General features: G+C 52.4%; 8 protein-coding genes across 8 annotated transcripts; 6 read left to right on the forward strand and 2 right to left on the reverse strand.

Annotated features, from left to right (window-relative positions):
* Positions 1-283: 283 nt before the first annotated feature.
* On the forward strand, positions 284-3,110 carry DSM5745_01416 (uncharacterized protein; the record flags this gene model as incomplete). The annotated part of the gene is made up of 3 exons (XM_026743432.1): positions 284-509; positions 556-1,415; positions 1,464-3,110. 3 exons carry the CDS (start codon positions 284-286, stop codon positions 3,108-3,110), a joined length of 2,733 nt encoding a protein of 910 aa, XP_026609277.1.
* A 337-nt stretch (positions 3,111-3,447) lies between these two features.
* Positions 3,448-5,034, forward strand: DSM5745_01417 (fungal specific transcription factor domain-containing protein; the record flags this gene model as incomplete). Its single annotated transcript, XM_026743433.1, has 2 exons — positions 3,448-3,968; positions 4,017-5,034. The coding sequence occupies 2 exons, from the start codon at positions 3,448-3,450 to the stop codon at positions 5,032-5,034; spliced, it is 1,539 nt and encodes a 512-aa protein (XP_026609278.1).
* Positions 5,035-5,703: 669 nt separating this feature from the next.
* Positions 5,704-6,779, reverse strand: DSM5745_01418 (SDR family oxidoreductase; the record flags this gene model as incomplete). The annotated part of the gene is made up of 5 exons (XM_026743434.1): positions 5,704-5,756; positions 5,804-5,898; positions 5,967-6,556; positions 6,610-6,696; positions 6,750-6,779. 5 exons carry the CDS (start codon positions 6,777-6,779, stop codon positions 5,704-5,706), a joined length of 855 nt encoding a protein of 284 aa, XP_026609279.1.
* A 2,123-nt stretch (positions 6,780-8,902) lies between these two features.
* On the reverse strand, positions 8,903-9,902 carry DSM5745_01419 (uncharacterized protein; the record flags this gene model as incomplete). The annotated part of the gene is made up of 2 exons (XM_026743435.1): positions 8,903-9,445; positions 9,732-9,902. 2 exons carry the CDS (start codon positions 9,900-9,902, stop codon positions 8,903-8,905), a joined length of 714 nt encoding a protein of 237 aa, XP_026609280.1.
* A 2,767-nt stretch (positions 9,903-12,669) lies between these two features.
* Positions 12,670-14,101, forward strand: DSM5745_01420 (uncharacterized protein; the record flags this gene model as incomplete). Its single annotated transcript, XM_026743436.1, has 5 exons — positions 12,670-13,219; positions 13,284-13,378; positions 13,440-13,805; positions 13,866-14,015; positions 14,069-14,101. The coding sequence occupies 5 exons, from the start codon at positions 12,670-12,672 to the stop codon at positions 14,099-14,101; spliced, it is 1,194 nt and encodes a 397-aa protein (XP_026609281.1).
* A 2,465-nt stretch (positions 14,102-16,566) lies between these two features.
* Positions 16,567-17,244, forward strand: DSM5745_01421 (glutathione S-transferase family protein; the record flags this gene model as incomplete). Its single annotated transcript, XM_026743437.1, has 1 exon — positions 16,567-17,244. One exon carries the CDS (start codon positions 16,567-16,569, stop codon positions 17,242-17,244), a length of 678 nt encoding a protein of 225 aa, XP_026609282.1.
* A 266-nt stretch (positions 17,245-17,510) lies between these two features.
* DSM5745_01422 (Nif3-like dinuclear metal center hexameric protein) lies at positions 17,511-18,765 on the forward strand (the record flags this gene model as incomplete). Its single annotated transcript, XM_026743438.1, has 4 exons — positions 17,511-17,578; positions 17,648-17,691; positions 17,749-17,874; positions 17,933-18,765. 4 exons carry the CDS (start codon positions 17,511-17,513, stop codon positions 18,763-18,765), a joined length of 1,071 nt encoding a protein of 356 aa, XP_026609283.1.
* A 345-nt stretch (positions 18,766-19,110) lies between these two features.
* DSM5745_01423 (Tim22-complex subunit TIM54) lies at positions 19,111-20,605 on the forward strand (the record flags this gene model as incomplete). Its single annotated transcript, XM_026743439.1, has 2 exons — positions 19,111-19,207; positions 19,269-20,605. 2 exons carry the CDS (start codon positions 19,111-19,113, stop codon positions 20,603-20,605), a joined length of 1,434 nt encoding a protein of 477 aa, XP_026609284.1.
* Between the last annotated feature and the right edge of the window lie 401 nt (positions 20,606-21,006).

Here is a 21,006-nt window from a genome sequence, read left to right on the forward strand (position 1 = left end):
TTATTTAAAATAGGTTATTAATAAAAGTATTAAAGATTAAATAAGCTATTAATAGTAGTATTTTTAGTATTTTAGGTGGAATAAACTTTGTTCCGGCCTCGCGCATTACTCCCGGCATTAAAGCTTGCGCCTAAGAAATGACGGGACCTACGTTGCTCACATTTCTTTGACTTCCGCTCGCTCTTGCTCCCCATGACTTATTCATTAAGTCGCCAGATCGATCCAGTCCTGTTCTTGATCAGTGTGCCAGCCAGTCAGGTTGCCATTCCTTGATATCAATAGTATGGAGTCCTTGATTTTCGCTTTCGCAAACGAGACCCGTGTCGTCGTCTGCCAGAAGTGCGGCATCCGTGTTCGACCTAGTCAAATCGAGAAACACCTGAAGAAAAGTGAGCATAGGCTGAATGATGAGGAGGCCGCCACAGTTGCTGCAAAATTGTTCCAATGGCCAGGAGTTCCAGTCAACGACGACGATATTGACGTCCCGAAATTTCTATATCAACCAATCCGTGCGTGGTATTCCACGCCATGACGACGGTAAGCTTTGCGTGGTAGACCCAAGCTGCCGAAACGTGTGTCGCAGTGTTGGATCCTTGGCCGTACACTACAAAAGTGTCCACAACATATCGACGCCCTATGATAAAGCGCCCTACCGGACTGTTTCCTTTCAGCAGCTGTTCACCATATTTGCGGGCTCCCACTACATCCCTATCATTGGCCGTACCGAAGAGATAGAAATTACCCACTGCACGTCGCCCACTCTTCGCCTCGAGCACTTCCTTGCATATGCCACTGGCAAGTTAGCAAGTGATGATGCTGCCCTCAAGGATGCGATGAGCCAGAGGACTGACGGTCAAGAACAAATCACTTGGATGGGTAAGACACAGTGGGACAAGTATCTACAAGGGGTGCACCTTCCAGATCTTTTGGAAATTGTTGCTGCCCCTGCAGAAGATGTTTCCAAACCGAGTGAACGGGCAATGCGCGTGATCTGGGACGCGGTCGACCAACTGATCCAACAGAGCCAGATGGTGGTGCAAACGTGCGGGGCCGATGTCCAGGTAACTGCTACACGGCTAAGCAAGGGTGAAATACCACTGAACACTTGCATGGACAATATTAGTACGCGGAGGGCAGTTCGTCTGTGGCAGGAGATAGTGGTCTGTCTCGGCCGCGTCATGAATGGCTGGAGATGGCGGGAAGCGAAGCTGGAGATATTCTTCACGAAAGCGCAGCGTGCTGGGTGGAAGCAGCTTTGGCTCTCGGCGCAGGATGAGGCAGTCGTCAAACAAGCAAACTCATCCATGAAGCAACACAATTATTTCATATCAACCATTGAGGCTCGATGTCTTCACTTTTGTTTGGAGTTGCTGATTCAGCCCCGAAAGGGACACAACGTCTACGAGTATGCTCTAGTGTGTGCCATGGGAGTGCAGGGATATGAAGGAAAGGGCTAGCAACAGCCGGAGACATACACTCGCAAGCTATCGGGGCTGATACAGGTGGCACAGTCTCTGGTGGTGTATAATGCGTTTTGCATGGATCCTTCAGACAAGGGAAACATCTTCCAGTCACAGGGAAAGGCCACTAAACGTAGTGGCGGTGCTGTCATGGCTGCCAGTGGCAGCGTGTCCGACAGCAATCCTTACCCCTGCTCAAGTTCGTCGACCGTGCTCTCGCCGTCTGATGCAGATGGTGTTGAAAAGAGATCTCTGGATTTTCGCGATTCCCTCGCGTGGGCGGTAAACCGCCTCACGAGCGATCAATGGGTCTGGCCGATGGACATCCTCCTTGACTGGCACACCTTTGGGTCGAAGATAGGAGATTTCCAATGGCATGGGCCAAACACGCTATTTTATCGGCAGGTCAAATACACTATGAATGAACTTCGCGGGCTCGTCTATAGACTTGTCAGAGCGGCCAAGGACAAGCTGGATTGGGCTGTTGGTGGATCAGATGCCGCATGGCCTGTCATTCCATGGTCAAAGCTGCATGAAGACCCGATGCAGGAAATCCCGGGTTGGAGTTTCCTCAAGCATGGGGAGACGCCATGGCCGGTCGATGGTACGACATGGCTATCTGACAGGCTCGCATCGGATCCGTGGGTCCATAACCTTGTAGCTGTCGATCATGTCATAGATCCAACCAAGGTTATTGAGTACTTCCAACAAATGACTCAATTTCGAGTGCTTCTTTGCATAATTGTCCATATGATTGTCGCAGCACCAGCCCGCGTGCCGGAGCTATTGGTCGTCCGGCATAAGAACACTGAGGCTGGTCTGCGCTGGAATGTGTTCATTGAAGACCAGCAAGTGGTGATTGTGACCGCATACCATCATGGACGTATCGCTGGTGATGAGCACGAAATAATGTACCACTACCTCCCGCGCGAGGTGGGCGAGCTCTTAGTTCGATATTTGTGGCTGGTTCAGCCATTCGTGCGGCTCCTATGCCTTGGTCTTGCAGCACAACGGCGCACCGAGGCTTCTGGGATTACATTACCGGAATATGAGACGAGTAGCAGCAGCCCGTACCTGTGGGGTAATGATTCTGAGCGCTTGCTGCAGGTGCTCCGGCGAGAGACAGGGACCCAGTTCCAGCTGCCCGAATACAGCCGCATCTTGATGGCCATCAAAGATCACTTCCTTCGGGCCGAGACCGGCTTCCTGGACAACGGGCATATGGAGCGACAGGAGCACGCGGCGATGCACCTCGAAGACCCGGACCCAGGGCATCGTAGCACTGTGGAGCTCGACGCCACACACTCGTCGCACATAGCTGGGCTTGTTTACGCTCGCGAGGTTTGTGATGGCCAGTCGGAGGGGAAGAAACGGAAGCGACAGATGCTCCGCACTTCCAGCACCAACTGGCACCAGTTCCTTGGTTTCCCATCAGCCAAACTAGCCAGCGTGCTGGGGAAGCGATCAAACGCTCCATGTGAAGCGGAGGAGAACATGTCTCAAATGGCAGGCCGCAGCGGGTGCAGCGAGTCAACGAGGACAGCACCATCAGCAGCTGACACCGATGTAGACCGTCCCGACAATGATCTTGGGCAACAACAGGTAGACAGGTCCGACCAGATGCCTGTTCGTCGCCGTCCACGCCTTTAGGGCTCCCCAGATCTGGACCCCAAGGGACAACACCTTTGTCGGTGCAAGACAGCGACGCCACAGCAAATGGGTACGCGGTATGAATGGCGATTAGAGAGTCACCCTCCTCGGGAGTGGGTGCTCTGCGTTTGGGTCCCCAGCTTACTCTCCGACCAGTTAAAATAATGTGACTGTGCTGGCGCTTACTGAGCGAGACATTGTCTAGACTAAGAAATCACGCCTGTACGGCCCGAAATATGCCCCATTCGCCACATTTGCCGCGAATGCAGGACCCGTACGGAGCGAGATAGCTCTGGCTGGCGTCCATCAGCTTCTTCCACCGCAGAAAGAAGCCAGAATGCTATTCAACAACTTCACAGCAACGATGCATCACGCAATTGGTATCTTGCATATACCATCGACGCGTCAACTAATGGGGGAGGCATATCGGGGTTTATCTACTGGAAAGCCTCCGGATTTGTCCGTCACGATGCTGCTCTTCGCAGTATTTGCCGTCTCAGCTGCGTCCCCACCTCCTGCTCTGTTGCGCTCACTTGAGCCTTCGCCTGAACAAGCAACTCAAGCATATCAAGGGTATTTGCGGACTGCTCGGTCTTTTGTCGAAAACATCGAAGCAGTATCTGCGTCGACTACTGCCTTGGCAGCTCTGACGCTTCTGGCGTATCTGGCCACCAATGGCAGCGGCCATGGTCTCGGCGGACACTTACTCCGGTCTCAATGCTATTGGATGGCGCATACAATGGAGATACATCGACTCGACGGGTCACAACGTCGCGCAGAGCGCAAAGCAAACGAGTGCAATGTGATTGAGCTAGAAGTCCAGCGGCGAATTTGGTGGAACTTGGTTGCGGCAGACTGGTAGGGCTAATATCGCCGAAGTTGACTGTTATCACTAATAGTAATTAGGCTATCTGTATTCTCAGGAAGCACACCGGAAGATGCTTACCTCTACCATCCGAGCCACATGTGCGTTGACCTTCCTAGCCAGCTAGATGATATGGACATTACCGCAACAGGATATCGGCACCCCAAGCCTATGTCAGAGCCAATAGCATCGACCTTTCTGATAGCCCGCGCAAAACTGGCATCTAACTGCCGTGAGGTCGTCGATTCAATGCCATCTATAGCCCCAGGTGTTGAGCCCAGCTATGATACAATTCTAGCCCTGGACGCACGATTTTATAACTGCCTTGCCGAACTCCCGCCTATCTTTCAGCTCAACCAGGATGAAGCAGCCCAGCATAGATGGGCCCGGAAGCCCTACATTAGATGGCAGAGAATAACCATGCATCTATCGGTACACACCAGGCTTTGCCGCCTCCATCGTCCTTATTACCTCAAGGGCATGGCCGATCCAAAGTACCAATATTCCCGCGACGTATGTGTCATTTCCGCGCAAGTAGTTCTCGACCTGTGGCACTCAATGGACGAGAAAAAGACGAATGTCGGTTTGACGCCGGATCAGTTCTGGGTTGTTGCGCAGCATGCTTTCTCGGCAGCGTTAACCCTTGCGACGGATGTTTCGTTTGATGCAAGTGCCCCGGATGCAGCAGAACGCAAGGCCAAAGTCCTCGCTGCACATGATATACTGGAAAGGTCGACGGATGGATCGTGTGGTTTCAGGGAAACGATCGAGAAGAATTTGTGTACATTCATGGCAACGCTGAACTGGCAAGGGCCGAGCGCAAATAATCCAACACCTGGCGCACCGTCGGGTGTAATAAGGACGCCATCGGATATGAATGCTTCTGGGCCAGCAGATATTCCCGGCCTTACCGGCGATGGGGAGGAAAGTGCGGAGATGATTGCGCCATGGAACGAGGACTGGGTCAAGCTGTGGTCGGAATTCTTGACAGTTGCACCGGACCTCGACTTCTCACAGTGGGACCAGATACTTGAGGGGACAGATCCACATGTTTTTTGAAGCCCTAACTGGCTAAGTCTCTTTTCAAGTGAGACAAATATGGCAAAGGTTGCAAGGATGTTTGTGGATGCTACTGGGATCGAGAGCTATCCTTATAAGCCCATCGGAAAAGATGCGAGCCGCCCACTGAAACAAGAGGCAAAAGCAACTGGAGAAGGCACGGTTGGGAACTTGTTTTAACAGAGTGCACCGGTGGAGGGGCGGTTCTTGTTTGGATGGGCAAAGAAACGAGCTGTCACCTATACCCATCCCACACTTGACCTGGGGTTCTGGGACGTGAAATAGAATCGTCTCAGCGGCCAGACTTTGATACGGTACTCAAATGGTTCCCATTATCTATGGCCAGTCACCCCCGCATACTCAACTGATTATGCTTTGGAAACATCCTCAATGTCCATAGCGGTGGCTCATCCTCACCGTGACCACGCTAAGCGGGAAAATCTCGAAGTCCACTTCGGCACTTTTTATGTTTGGTGTTTAGCATCAAATCGGATGACTGGAATTGATAGGTAGGAATACGCCTGAGGGTCCGGAACGAATCTAATTATGTGTTGACACAAACTTTTGAACACGACAGGCTTTGGTGTCAATGACAGCAGTCTATACTGGTTGTTCATCACGCATTGTTATAAGTATACGGATTCCTCATATCCAACCTTCGTCCATAAACTACTTGTTTCTCTCGCTCCACGACCGGTCGAATACGTTGAGTGATCTTTGTGCTAGTGGCAGTCAGCTATCAGCTCACTCAAATTCTTCCATCACCTACCCGATGGAACCACATCCAAAGCCTTCACAGATATGTTTAATGGCTGGTGGAGCATATAGATGGCAGCACCTGCAATTTCATCCGCCTCGAGAGGTCTAATATCAATTCAGCATCAGCACATGTCACCTCAGATACTACGCTTCCGGGAGAGAAATGAACTCACGTATATCCCTCCATAAAGCCATCATACATCCCCTTATCATGCCCCACGCGCAAGGAGTGGAAATTCGTCGCAACAACACCAGGCCGCAGCGCAAGAACCCGGATATTCGTCCCGCTGAGTTCATTACGCAGGGCGTTGGTGAACGCTTCCTGCGCGGCCTTGTTGGAGTGATACACTGCTTCACCGGGGAACGGGGGCACTTCCAGGCCGGTGACAGAGGTGACGTTGAGGATCGTGCCGTCCTTCCGCTTCATCATGGACGAGTTGAGGACGGCATATGTCACGAACATGAGCCCGTTAATGTTCGTGCTGTTCATGGTTACAATGTCGGAGACTTTGAGGTCTGGGAATGCGGCGGGGGCGCCGAGGGCGAGGCCGGCCTGTCTGCAGTTAGTGTAATCCATGATCTGGCGGAGCGCAGGGTAGGTCCAAACATTGTTGATCAGAATGTCGATATCGCCGAGCTCTTTGACCGTCTCACTGACGGCTTTCTCGACGGCCTCGTAGCTCTGCAGGTCGATGGCCTTGTATAGTACCTTTGACCTTGGGTTTTTCCCCTGGAGATCGGCTGTGATTCCTTGCAGTTTGTCCTGGACTTATTAGACCTCGCCGTCTGCCTGGAGATAAAATGCAAGCGTCTCACCACAGAACGCGCAAATAGGGCGAGGTTTGCCCCCTCAGCAGCGACTTTCCGGACGATTGCTTCCCCAATGCCCATGGATGCCCCAGTCTAAACCGTCATTAGTAACGAATAATTGTGGAATCAGGTTTCCGAGAACCTACAATAAGAACATTCTTGCCGTTGAACGCCATTTTGGTCGAGTGACTTGTGCTTCTGGGGTCTGTGAAGGGCAGGGCTACAGACTACCCCAACGAACCATGTCCCTTTTATGAGAGACAATGCAGTTAGTCAGGCGATGGAGCCCCGCGGAAGCCTGGCATTGATAGTGATTTTAGTGACGTCAATCTGCGATTCCATGACTCGCAGCCGTTCCTGTTCTGATTGGCTGAGTCTATAGTTCTACTCCGTACGAGGAAACGAGGGCACAACTTAGGGCTTGGTAGCCTTTAAGGAACCGGCGCTGTTCAGAGAAGATGCTTCATTCACTCATTGGTAGAACTCCTCGACTAGTATTATCTCTCCATGCGTCCTTTATTCCGCTCTGGCACCCTCGTTCAACTGCCGCTTGCCCTGCGACCGAGCCTACCAAGGTGGGTACTCGACGCCATCTGCACAGATCTGGGTAAGAATGATATCCACTGGTGATTGAGAGGTGGGATCAGAACGAACCTATTCGGCGTCGTGGCGTTTCCACGGGGGAAATATGGGGCCATCTAAATGGTCAGAACGGTGCTGGATACCCTTGCTCAGGAGCTGACATACCGGCCTCAGAGTTATCGCGCTTCCACGGGGGAAATATGGGGCCATCTAAATGGACTGTAAGAATGGTGCTGGATACCCTTGCTAAGGGTCTGACATACCGGCCTCGGAGCTGTCACGCTTCCACGGGGGAAATATGGGGCCATCTAAACGAATTGTAAGAATGAGGCTAGATACCCTTGCTCAGGAGCTGACATACCCGCCTCAGAGATGTCGCGCTTCAAGCCTGATGGGACTACGCCAGCTGCAGAGCTGGATGTTAGAACGGAACATGCAGTGGTGAGACCGGGTGCTTGTGAAGACAAGGGTTGGTACCGGCAATGCTGGCGACCAAGGCCATGAACGCAGTAACGGCGAGGATCTTCATGATGAGGATAGGCGGTAGAGTCAACGACGACTTCAAGAGAGGGAGAGAAAGATGGATAGGATGCCGTTCTGTTTCCGGTTATGGTTTACTCTACTCGCAACGGATGCAGGCAGTAGTATTTATACCCAGCAGTGTAGCTGGATCAGGCAACGAGTGCTATCTGAGACCTTTCATCTGACGACTGGCAATCATCGAGTCAGCATTATCGTGCATGTTTACATATTCACTCTCAGAAGCGCTCGTCCTTGAGTGGTGGATAAATCCTATGCTATACACTGCCCTGGACGGAAGGCTTCTGCCAACACCATTCTGGCGCAGAAGGACGATAACACGAGTTTATATAGAGACTATGTTTATTAAGAAGACCCGCGATCTGGGGTAGCCACATTCCTGGATGCAGAAAGGCCGGCGTCTGGGCATCTGGGCTAGTGTACACCTCTATGCGGGTGTCACTTACTAGTGCGTTATGTAAAGGTGACCAACATCGTACCATCACAAGTAGTTTTCGTTGGAACGGCTATAGTATGCCTGGCGTCCAAGTTGGCTTGCAGCTTGGGGTTACATAGCCTGGGGCAGCGGGGAGCAGACGCGATACAAGAGATGGAGGATCCAACTCTTGCTGGGTGCCTTCTTGCTCGATGTAGCCCCCGTATCCAAGTGGGAACTTCCCAATATGCTCTCTCATTCCTCCTTTCACACTTGATTATGCGATCAGTATGGGGTTTCTTGTCGAGGTGATGAGGAACTTACAGGTTCCTGGAAAGAGGATTCCCTGGGTACAATGCCGAGGAACATAGATCAAATCTTCTATAATACCCTCCAGTTAATGTCTTGCCAGTCGAGACTTAGGGTATGGACCACTGACACGCAGTATCAGGCGTTACGGTCCTCAAAGTCCGCGACCGGTTAGGAAATGGGAAGTGTCTGAGATATTCGCTCACGTACGGCTTCCCGATACTATGCCGTCGGAGTCTCCAGAGAGCTAATTCATCTAGGGCTAGTCAGCGTAGCGCAATGTAGGACATAATCCTGAAGTTGAGACTTAAGGGAGCCAGGTTACATTCATGATGCACATATGGCCAGCACGCCCTGTAACAGCATTAGCCAACACATTACCATCCCATATATCCCCATGAACCAAACAAGGCGTGACCTTCCGCTCACCCGTTTCCATCTGCCGAAAGAGTCTCAGAATGGCCTTGTCCATAACTCCCCCCTGAGCACCGCCATCACGCCATCAGGCCCCTGCACCTCTTCCTCAGCGTCGAAAAACTGCTCCATGCTTCTAGAAAATGCCTCCTCCCACGTATCACACTGCGTATTATCCTGAGCGAGTCGTCTCTGACATGTCCGCAGAGGGAATCCAAACTTCCCATCCGGCGAGACCCCATTCTTGTGCAGCTGCGTCACCACGCGCGGGAAATCCGTGAGATCGGGGATGCCACCCGTTATGACGTGGAAAGCGCAGAGGAAGAAGTGCGTTGTTGGCTCGTTTTTGTATGTACCCCATGCTAGTGGTTTCGGGGCAAGCGTGGGCTGGGCGCTGTGCAGGGCGGACATGGAGTGGTACTCTCTGTGTAGCATTCCCTTGCCGGTATTGCCCTGCGCAGCTTTGAGGAAGTAGGAGACTTTGGCGCCGGTGGGGGTTGTTGTTTTGATTTCCGCTGTGCGGGTCCGGGGGGGAGTTACGGGTGGGGGTGATGCCGAGGATGGTTGAGCTGGTGGGGATTTCTGTGGGATTTGAGGCGGTTAGCTGGAAATAACGAGGAGGAGTAAGCGAGGATGCTGCTGACCTGCTAGGACATGGTCATCGACGTGGGAGATCCTCGGGTGGGACGGCGATTCCCTGGTCCCAGACGGAATAATCTGTCATCTTGATATGTTTTCTTCAACTGTGGATGCCTTTGGCTCAGATAGTATATCCAAACAGAGGATCAATCATTGAGATCTTGAATTCTGGGACCCTACCCAGTCTGTGCCTTGGGAAGTTGGAGTTGAGTTCTTACCCACAACGCACAAACTGCGTCTGGCGGCATTGGGAGTCCTTTGGCGACCGCCGAGCTCTTTCTTTGTTATGATATCGGTCATAGAAGTAGCTGAAATTGCTGCTGTTCCCGGAGCTTCTGGAGAGAATCGATGCCTTGAAGGGTGTGCTGATGAGAAAGAGTGTGGATGGATGACGGGCCATCGCCTAACAACGTTCCCCTCTCTGTGTCTCTCCCCTCCAAATCACTCTCTTCCTTTTCCTCCCCGCACCTGGCAGACACAAACCATGTCTCATCTCCCAGGGCTTGAAGAATGTCTGAGCCTCAAGAGCCTTACACAACCGTTAATTTTCGGACAAAAGCACTGCCTGACCTACCTCCTGACCTACCTGACTCTCGCTTCATTCTTGACAGCCACAACCTACTTCCCGCTCATCGACCTCCTCAGCCTGCAATACCGCATCTCCAATCAGCTGATTAATGTCACCATTACCATCTACGTGGTCTTCCAGGCTGTGTCGCCCGCGTTCTGGGGTCAACGGGTAAGGGCAAATGGGTCATACCATACCCGCTTTCAGTGAGAATCATCTTATACCGAGACACATTGCTTATACTGTGGATGGCTACCTCCCCATATACTGTATGGTACTGCATCCAGACTTCTATCCCTTTGATCTTTGGTAAAGACATTTGCGGATACAACGACCTGATCGGGCTCTGCTTCCTCCCCGGCGGACTCGGCGTCATCCTTGGAGGCCTCATTGCAGGACGGCCAATGGACTGGAACTGCAAGCACACGGCGGAAATGCGGTATAGGAACCAACGCAGAAGTGGCATCGGAAAATCGAGGACCATTCCCGTACGAAATAGCCTGATCTCGAGGCTCCTACACCATCCTATCCCTCTCCATCTTCGCCTTGATCGGCTACGGATCGGCGATTGAGCGACATACCCGCCAGAGCGTCCTTTTGGTTCCTAAAGGCCTTCCTCGGCGCTAAATGCACCGCTGCCTTGCAGATGTTCGGCGCCTTGCTTGTCGATATCTTCACTGAGCGGCCGGATACGGCCGCAACCGCTAATAACCTCACCAGATTTGCCTCTTTGCTATGGCGGTTGCTGTCCTTCAGCCGTTGTTGGATGCGCTTGGGCGCTCGTGCTTCTTTGCGGTGCTTGGACTGGTTGATGGCAGCTTGGGGCTGTCTGCTGTCTGGGCTTTTCGGCGATGGGAGGCTTTTGGAGACGGAGGAGAGAGGCTTGATGCGCCTTTCGATATAACTTGGCTCTTAGTCTTGTCTTAACTGTCCATGAGAGTGGCTGTTATTTACTGAGGATGATGCTGTACATTTCACCAACGTGGGGCTCTCGTCATCTGAAACCCTAATTCAGCCACCAGGCAGTCTAGCCATGGAAACATACAAGTATATTCCAAGCTCTATGGACAATACTATTCGAACAGCATTCGCAGATTATGTATCTGCCGCTGAGCACTTACGATTATATGATGATTATGTCCAGATTCTGTTCATATTTACTGCTCTAATAGCATGTATGAGCGCCTGGACCTGTCATACTCCATCACAATTAGTGCCACATACGTCAATCACAAGCAGCCTTTCCCTGGGGCATTGCGTGGACGCCAACATTACAATGTATCAAACGATCATTGACTTGAAGGTAACAGAGATGTCATGCTGATAAGGGGTTGATGTCACATCTGGAAGTCAGGATGGCGGCTCTTATAACTAGCCCCTACCATACCACCGCCAGCCCTTTAGACTCCGAGCCATCATTCCAGAATGCTGCTTTCTCACTTCATTCTAGGCACCATTGCCCTACCGTCTACTTTGGCACTTCCAGGTCCCGACATATTGACCATCCTCAAACATGCCTTTTCCAACGGAAGCCCAAACTGTCTCCAGGCTCGGTTCTCGCAGAAGACGGCCTGCCCGGAGAACATGGTACCGCTACCTACCCACAGCGTCGACGTTCCAGCAGTATTCGTCTATGACTAACGACTTGACTGAGTTCTAGGACGCAACTTACCTAGTCCAGGTATAGAGACGCTGCCTCTGCCTCCTTCTCTATCCCTTTAGCTTTATGATGGCTCACGATCAAAACCAAGAGCGACTCCTGGACCTGCTGCGTACGGACGATGGCCGAAGACAACAGGGCTCCTCGCCAAGCTGGCACCGAATTCCCAGGCGCCGAGCTAGAGCAGCCCCTCCGAGAACGTACGTTCTACCCCGTCCGCTCTTCGGAAAAAGCAGAGCGCTAACGACATACGCTATCCATTTAAACCAATCAGGGCAGTGCCAGAAGCTTGGTTACTCGTGCTGCATACGGGGTGCGTGGTGTCCTGGGTGCTGTGAGGGACGTTGCTATACTGGCACCGACCCCTGGGAGGCTTGGGGGCTGTGCGAATACTAGCCTTGGTAGCAGAGTCCGACTAGCAAGAATATCAAACTGGGCTTTATGCTTTTATCTCTCCCGCCGGTCTTTAGATCCGCTTGTCAACGTCGACCTGAAATCTGCAGTGTCAATGACAGTTGTCTCCTCTGCTAGCTGTAGTTGACAACGTTTCAGGCCTACAGGTCGTTCGGCAATGCTACGGGCATTTCCATTGAGATATGAACGCAGTCTACGAAGGTGAGGTTGAATTCCAGCTACTGTAGGGAAAGGAGGGCAAACAGAGGCCTGGATGTCTTGACTTGAGACATTATATATCTTCTAAAATTATCCCGCCTTCCGATTCAATAGTACCGGTCACAGTTTAGAGCTCTCTAGCACGGTCGCCTTCGTAGATCGAGTGTGTATTTTGCTTTAATGGGGTTCTAAGCGCATCTCACTCCTGACACCACCAACAGACATAAACATCAACCACTAGACATTAGCATCAACCAACGTTGATTATTACCCTGAAAGCTACCTCCAACAAAGAAACAGATGCTACGGGGCTCATGAGACAGCACAATGCCGGATGCGGTCGACGGCCTATATTTGGTCCGCTTTGTCTCCGTCGTCCCAACAAAAAGACCGTCGACGTCAACTCCTGGCTTGATCGGTCCCCTGCATGTATTGTGCAGTTATCCATCTAATCTATCAGCGAAGATTGAGCAGATGTACCGGTATATAGATCTGGCGTCGCCGCGAGCCTGGCGAACGGTGACTGTCGTTCTCTGCTTCCTCATTGCGGCCGCAACGCTGTTCAAACTGCAGCGGCATTTCTCAATCACAGGCCATGCTCATCCTTCTTCGTTCCATCGTGCAGACCCGGTAGATTGGTCTCGCTTCGCATACACCCAGTATGCCACGAATACCGCGTACCTTTGCAACTCGGTCATGCTCTTCGAGACGCTGCATCGCTTGGACAGCAAGCCCGATCGCTTGATGATGTATCCAGACAGCTTCTCCGTTGATGCGCAGGGCCCGTCGAGAGAGAGCCGGCTGCTTCGCAAGGCGCGGGATGAGTACGGCGTGAAGCTGGTGCCTATTAAAGTGCAGAGTCGCGTTAGTGGTGATGGTACGCGTTCGCCTCCTCCTTCTTCTTTTGTTTTCCCAGGCTAACCTCCATATCTCGCGTTCAGTCACTTGGGCAGAAAGCTACACCAAGCTCCTTGCTTTCAACCAAACCCAGTACGAGCGAGTCCTGAGTCTAGACTCGGACGCAACTATTCTCCAGGTACCACACACCCAACACGCCCTCCGCCCTCTTCCCTTTCTACTCTAACCGACCCTACTAGTCCATGGACGAACTCTTCCTCCTCCCACCGTGCCCCATAGCGCTTCCCCGAGCATATTGGCTAAACCCGGAGGACCACACCCTTAGCTCGCAACTCATGCTGATCGAGCCGTCCGCCTTCGAATTCAGCCGCATCATGGTCGCCATCTCATCCGCCGGCCCATCAGACTACGACATGGAGATCATCAACAACCTCTACAAACACAGCGCGCTCATCCTGCCGCATCGTCCTTATACCCTGTTGACCGGCGACTTCCGGGCCAAGTCCCACGCCGCATACCTGGGCAATGAGCTGGAAGTGTGGGATATGGATAATGTACTGAAGAAGGCGAAGTATTTGCATTTTTCGGATTGGCCGGTCCCGAAGGTATGTGGGTTATCCATGCTCGTTGCTTTGGTGTGGTGCTGACATTTGCCTAACCCTAAGCCCTGGCTTGCGGGCAGTGCCTCCACCTCCGCGGTTGTTCAAGAGCAACAGCCTACTTGCGTCTTTAATGAAGCGACCGGGCAAAACGATGATTGTCGGGCTCGAGATCTCTGGCTAGGGTTCTATGCCGATTTTGCTGCTCGGCGCAAGGTTGGTTCACGGAGCCCTAGATTCTCTTGGTTTATGATTGCTGACCGGGATAGGATGTCTGTGGCTCTGATTTGAGCGTCGCGTAGAAAGCCACAAGCTTAGTCTGGTATACGTTTCGAAGCGAATCCGGGGAATGCGAGATATAGCTCATGGTAATGATTGACTCAAAGATGATGGAGCTGAGGAGCGCATGCTTGGACACGGGATGTACATATGAATAGACTTGTCCAGGCGATAGGCAAGTGCACATATAGGTGAAGAACAGGGACATGTACGAATAGCGGCACTTTCCAACTTCTATAGATGCAATCTATCTGAAAACGATCGTCCTTACTATTACTCTTACTCTACGAAACAGCGAGGCCACACCAGCAGGGCTATAGCCTACCATTGACCATGGCCAACGCGAGCATCGACAAAAATTACAACAATATTCAGGGCCTGTCCGACGGGCTGGAGTGGAGACTGGACTGTGCCCTAACTCTCGCAGCCTGAGGCACAAGTTTCAGAGGGAAACACATTGGGAATTTAAACCACAATATATTAATGCAAGAGGAGATTCGGTTGGAAGACCCGAGTACCGTATCATACCAGGAAATGGTCATGGGCGTAAACGAGGAACTAGCTCAGAGCTCTGACGCAGCCCGGACAAGCGCCCGTTAATGAGGGAAAGACGCTTCCACTGACTTGCTGGGTTACATGTCTTGGTCCACATACTCTGCACGTTGCCATCCCCGTCAAAGATCAGCCCATCAACGTAATTTCACTCACCCGCATACTCTTCTGCCAACTCGCCACCCTTGGACCTTCTAGTTGATTGAAGCTGGAGATAGTGACCAATTTGGCTTCAACAGCACAGTATTAAGGATATATGTCAAGCTGGGTCTAAAATGGTTGCGGCACTTTGTTGGTCAAGTGGACCTAATTGGGAAATCCCCTGAAGAACTGGGAGCAGGTGCGTTCGTGACCATCCAAAGCTGCCGAGGATAGTGACAAACTGGTCGAGATTTTGCGGCCATGAAGCAGCTGTAATGCAGGCCGTTCTTTTAGATCAACTTATAAAAGCCCTGGCTAGTACATGAGATGATGTTTCCTGCCAGGGCTGGCAACGAGAGCAAGGCTGTTGTAGGAGAGCTTCATCCATCCTCACCCGGAGGAACTCGAGTCACCAATCCCTACAAATTTGTTGGACGTTGGTGAACTCGACGTGCTACAGTTAGTAGATAAATGCAAACAGCGGGCTTTTCTGTTCCATGTGTCTCAGCTGCAGCTCAAACCGTGTTCGGATTTGGAGATGTATGCAACCTCTGGAGGCATCCTGGAAAAAATTCCCCTCCTCTGTATCTGAATTTATCTGTATCAGAAGCCGTACTGACTGTTAGCCTCGGCCTGAAAGTCTCGATGCCGAACTCGGGCCTCATCGAAAGCAGGCTTGTCATCAACTGCCACCTGCAACTGCGCGGCTTTTCACCAAACATGAGACTAAGCTTAAATCTCCAAAGCTCAGCTACGTGGGGAATAGATCCATTATCCTTGTGGTTATCAATGTTTTCTAGTTTATCTCTTAGGTTGATGTCATATAGGTATATCTCGATGTTATACTATACTAAGCTTTCCACCACTCAGCTTTTTGAGTCTGCTCCTAGGACATGAAAGCAGGAATAGATCTTAGCAGTTCTAGCAACATGTCCCTAAGCATCTCTTTACCTACCCCTTACAATCGAGACAATATATAGATCCACCGGGTCATATATACGGGTTTGTCTTGTTTTCTTTACTATTAGGCTTAACTAGGGGCTATATTCACTGCTGATACACGATAGCTTCAGACTGCAAACCTCGGACCCCAAGCCATGTCAACCGCTGAAGGAGCTACAAGCGCACTGAGTTCAAAAATGACTGGGGCACGCTTTTTGGCCGTTAACATGAGATCTAGAAACGAGCCAATTGAGGGTCAAGGAAGCATGCACGAAGCAATTCAGTCTGTTTGCTCATGCTATCCTGTGAGCCCCAGTCAGATATGTGGTATCGGTGTGTGCTTGTGATAGTATCAATTTAGGACAAGGACAAGCCAATACACTTCATAGTATCTATGATTTTATGTAGCACAAGAATAGGCTAGTTGGTGAACTAGATCCCTGCATAACGCGCAGATCCGCTTATGCAGGACCAAAAGGTGGGTCTGGACCTTATGCAGATGGAGAGCTAGTTGGAGGGCGTTCCGAAAAGCCATTCACTCCCAGTCCAGGGCTTGATTTGCTGCAGGTAAGGTCTATGGCCTGGTAAGAAACACCCGTATGCTAGGGTGTCATCTGCGGAGGAAACGGAGGACACGAAGAAAAAGGTTCAGTTGGTCGACAAGAATGAGCGCGGAGCATCGGAGATTATTATGGGATTGGCCCGGAGAGTCGGAGGTGACGATCTTGGCGGCGATAGGTAAGATAAGCAATGATCGTCCGTCCATGGTGTCGTAAGGTGCCACGGCCCAACTATAAAGCTTCACTGCGACCCCTTTTCATTCTATTATCCCAATTGTCATAATACACCGACCATGCCGCTGACAGTCCACCACCTCCGCGTCTCCCAGTCCGAACGCATAGTCTGGCTCTGCGAAGAGCTCGGCCTCACCTACACCCTCAAATGCTACGACCGCTCGCCCCTCCTCGCCCCGCCAGAGTTCAAAGCCATTCACCCGCAGGGCTCTGCGCCGACTATCCAAGACACGGACGGGGACAGAGACATTACCCTTGCCGAAAGCGGTGCCTGCATTGAGTGGATTTGCCGCAAGCATGCCGGTGGAAAGCTACTCCTTGGCCCTGACCACCCAGCATACGCGGAATTCCTCTACTGGTTCCACTGGTCGAATGGGACGCTTGTGCCTGCCGCGGGACGGCTTATGATGGCGAAGTTTGCGGGTCTGGATGATTCAAACCAGATGGTGGCTTTTACGAAGACGAGGTTGAACCACGGTCTGAAGTGTCTGGATGATCGGTTGAGGGATAACACGTGGCTTGCAGGGGAGGAATTCACTGCCGCGGATATTATGATGGGGTTTCCTTTGACGACGATGCGGTATTTCGGCCCGTTTAGTCTGGAGGGGTTTCCGAACCTTATCAAGTATATTGCACGGTTTGCGGAGAGGGAGGCCTATCAACGTGCCATGAAGAAGGGCGATCCGGACATGGAGCTTGTTTTGGGGGCGGCACCGCCGAAGAAGACTTTTATTTGATGTATTAGCATCATAGCTTTTATGATTTAATTTGATCAACGCTACTCCCATTGTTTCCTCCAAAGTAGTCGTGCTAGAGATCTGATTGGTCCGCTGGCTGTAGTATATTGTGGCTAAGGCTTCTAGCCTCAGGCAGGAAACTGTGGCGCCAGCTTCTCTCCGCGTCTTAAATCAATGCGTCTTTAACTCCGCACTCATTACTTCTTGACATCTCACCCATATCTCAATCATATATGAACCGTTTTCCGATACGCTTGTTCTCCGCCATGTCTGCCTCTGCAACAGTCACCTCATCCCCTTTTACGCGGGCAGTGGTGAACTCGATGAGGAAGCTGTAAGTTCCCCGCAGCTACCTTGACGAAGCTTTTGCTCCGTTGGACATTGTTGACTCTGACTTGCAAAGTTACCCAGAGTCCTTAGCAGATAAGAGCTTTGACAACACAGGCTGTGAGTTACCCTTGCCAGCGTCAATGCCATCCCCTCACTGACGACGTCACACCCTAGTACTCCTCGAAGCCCCCTTCAATCCTACGCGCAGACAGAAAAACTCGGTCCTCCTCGCAATTGACCTGACCAAGGCCGTTGCCGATGAAGCCATTGCTCGCAAAGCCTCAGCCGTTGTAGCATACCGTACGCAGCTCTGATTTATCACAGCACGCAAACCAAGCTTACCAGTATCCTGGACTAGACCCCATCATCTTCCGCGGCCTCAAAACCCTCACATTCAACGACCCCCAACAACAATCCCTCCTCCGTCTCGCCTCGGAAGGTATCAGCGTCTACTCCCCACACACAGCCGTCGATGCGACCCCCGGGGGAATGGGCGACTGGCTCTGTGACGTCGTCACCGGCACGACCACCCCATCCACCCCCTCCGTCGCCTTCCAAGAATCTTCCTCCTCTAAACTCTACTCAGCCCCAACATACCCCCAGCCGGGTCCCGTCTCGCCTTCTTCTACAACAATCCCCCACGCCCGAAGCACAATTCACCCCTCCCCGGCTCCCGTCCCCACAGGCCTGGAAGACGCAGGAATGGGCCGCCTCGTCACATTTAACGACCCTCAACCTTTGACTACTGTCATCGACAACATTGCCAAAGGCGTAGGCTATCCCGGCGGTATTCCCATTGCTATTCCGCAATCAGCGTCTGTCGACGACATCAAAATCCGCACCGTCGGCGTGTGCCCCGGGTCTGGATCGAGCGTGTTGATGAAGGGCGTGAAGCAGATCCCGGACCTGCTGTTCACCGGTGAGATGAGCCATCATGAAACTCTATTCGCGATCGAGAACGGATCTGTGGTGGTTGCGCTTGCGCATTCGAACACTGAGAGGGGGTATCTGAGGGCTGTTATGAAGGATAAACTGGAGGAGGCTCTGAAGGGGGAGTGGGAGGAACTAAGGAAGAGGGAGGGGGAAGGTGCGGAGGCGAGCTTGAAGGAGATCTATGAGGATGGAGCGTGCGAAGTTCATGTCAGCGAGAAGGACCGCGATCCATACGGCATCATGGTTAGGCAGAAATAGGGCTGTCTGATCTGAACCATGGGGAGAACTTAATATCTCATCCATACGGTGCATATTCTCCACCGGGGCACACTGTAGAACAAATTATCGTCCGTCTCGAGCACATTGCGAGCAACAACGCAATTACTCCAGTACGGAGTTGGTGTGTTGTTTATGCCTCATTACTCAGGCAGAACACAGGCCGGAAAAACCGGGCCCGGATAGCTCTGCGGATCCCCAACTTTTTCCCAAGCAACAGCACTCGAAGCCGACAAACAGCAACGGAGGTGGTGATCTCATGCATTCAATCTAAGACATATAATCCACTATATCCATCAATTTTCTATACCTCCATTCGTTCCCATCATGGCGGACCCGTCAAACACCGCCTCAGCCTCCAACGAGGCCTCAAAGGCCGCAAAGCCCGCGCCGAAGCCGCAGAACCCAGCCCTGAAAATGATGGGTATGCCAGCACCGCCAATCCATATCAGTCGGAAGGGCTGCTAATTCTGATGACCAAACAGGCCTCCCAAACATCCGCCTCAAACTCCCCTCCCGCAACTGGCTCATCTTCCTCACAATCACCGGCTCCTTCACCGGCGCGCTCCTCTACGACCGCCGCGAGAAGCGCCGCGCCCAGCAAAAATGGTGCGAGCTCGTCGCCCACATCGCAAGGGAGCCCCTCCCCGTCGAAGAGTCCCGCCGCAAACTCACCGTCTTCCTGGCCGCGCCGCCGGGCGACGGGCTCCGCTCTGCACGCGAGCACTTCAAGGAATACGTCAAGCCGATTCTTGTGGCGGCCGCGCTGGACTATGATGTTATTGAGGGGCGGCGCGAGGGAGATGTGCGTGCGAAGTTTGCCGAGGAGATTAGGAAGGAGAGGAGGAAGAATGGGGAGCTTAGTGTTGTGTCTGTGGCTGGGGCTGGTGAGGATGGCGTTAAGTCCAAGGAGGAGGTTATTGCGGAGGCGCGGAGGGCGATTGGGGTTAGGGATGAGCCCGGGCCACGCGGGGATCTGGTTATCGGGCGGCATACGTGGAAGGAGTATGTTCGGGGTTTGCACGAGGGGTGGCTTGGGCCGATTGATCCGCCGCCCGCGCCGGAGCCGGAGAGCGTGACGGCGCTCGAGGAGCCGCGGGTTCCCGCCGTTGAGGCGCCAGAGCAAGCAGAGCAAGCGCAAGAACCAGCAGAAGAGAAGAAAGACGAAGAAAAGAAAGAAGAGAAGAAACCCGCCGGCCCGACACCCGCCTACGTCTCAACAGCCGACTACCCCAGCCAACCCCTCCCGCCCTCAATCCCGCAGACCCTCGACGGCTCCGCGCCAATCCCCTTCCCGCACCTCCTCGGCTTCCTCAACACCCCCATCCGCATCTACCGCTTCCTGAACCGCCGCTACGTCGCCGACTCCGTTGGCAGGGACGTCGCGGCGCTTGTGCTTGCTTCACAGGCTCGCCCGTACACGGAAGGTCCTGTCTCAGACAACTCAGACTCTGATAGCCCCGTCGATGTATCGGGAACAACAGCCTACGAGCAACAGACGCAGCTCGCACACGAAGAGCGCGACTGGCATAAATCCGTGCATAAGACGGATGAGGCGAACCCGGATAAGGAGCGCGAGTGGTTGGGTGATGTTGTTCTGGACCCCCGCGTTGCGGGCCGGATGCAGAGGTATGTTCTCTCCGGGGAAGAGGAGGCCCGGGCGCAGCGTATTGCGGAGGGCGTTGAGTATATCCGTGGTGAGGAGAGGCCGCCTCATGTCTCCATCTGGCAGCGGGTGTGGATTAAGTATGGTTATGGAGAAGATCCGGAGGTTGCGAAGAGGAAGCCCATCTATGGGAACATTGATGAGGAGAGTGCGTGAGGGAGGCTGTGCGGACTGTTTTGATATGGGATGATGATTTACATAGACGGTTGGGCTTTGAACGGTCTGAGTTCAAGTTCATATCTACATAGACATTTGGCTGGATCCACGGGGATAAGGAAGAAAGAATGTATTACTACCACCAACTCCTATACATTGTACAATAATTCATGCATATTGTGTTTCAAGAAATCTTACACTCGAATCACCTCGTGCCTGTAGGTTCCCGGAGTTTGAGTATTGTTCGGATAGCTGGAACATCAGTGTATACTCATTCATATGCTCCGAAGAAAACACGTCTACCATACGTGAACCATATTGCGACTGTTCGTTTCGATGGTGACCATGCTGAACCAGGCCATTGCCTTTGCACCGCATCTTCATGGCGTTGCAAAGTGAGA

This window comes from Aspergillus mulundensis, assembly GCF_003369625.1.
Source record: "Aspergillus mulundensis strain DSM 5745 chromosome Unknown scaffold_0, whole genome shotgun sequence".
Classification (NCBI taxonomy): domain Eukaryota; kingdom Fungi; phylum Ascomycota; class Eurotiomycetes; order Eurotiales; family Aspergillaceae; genus Aspergillus; species Aspergillus mulundensis.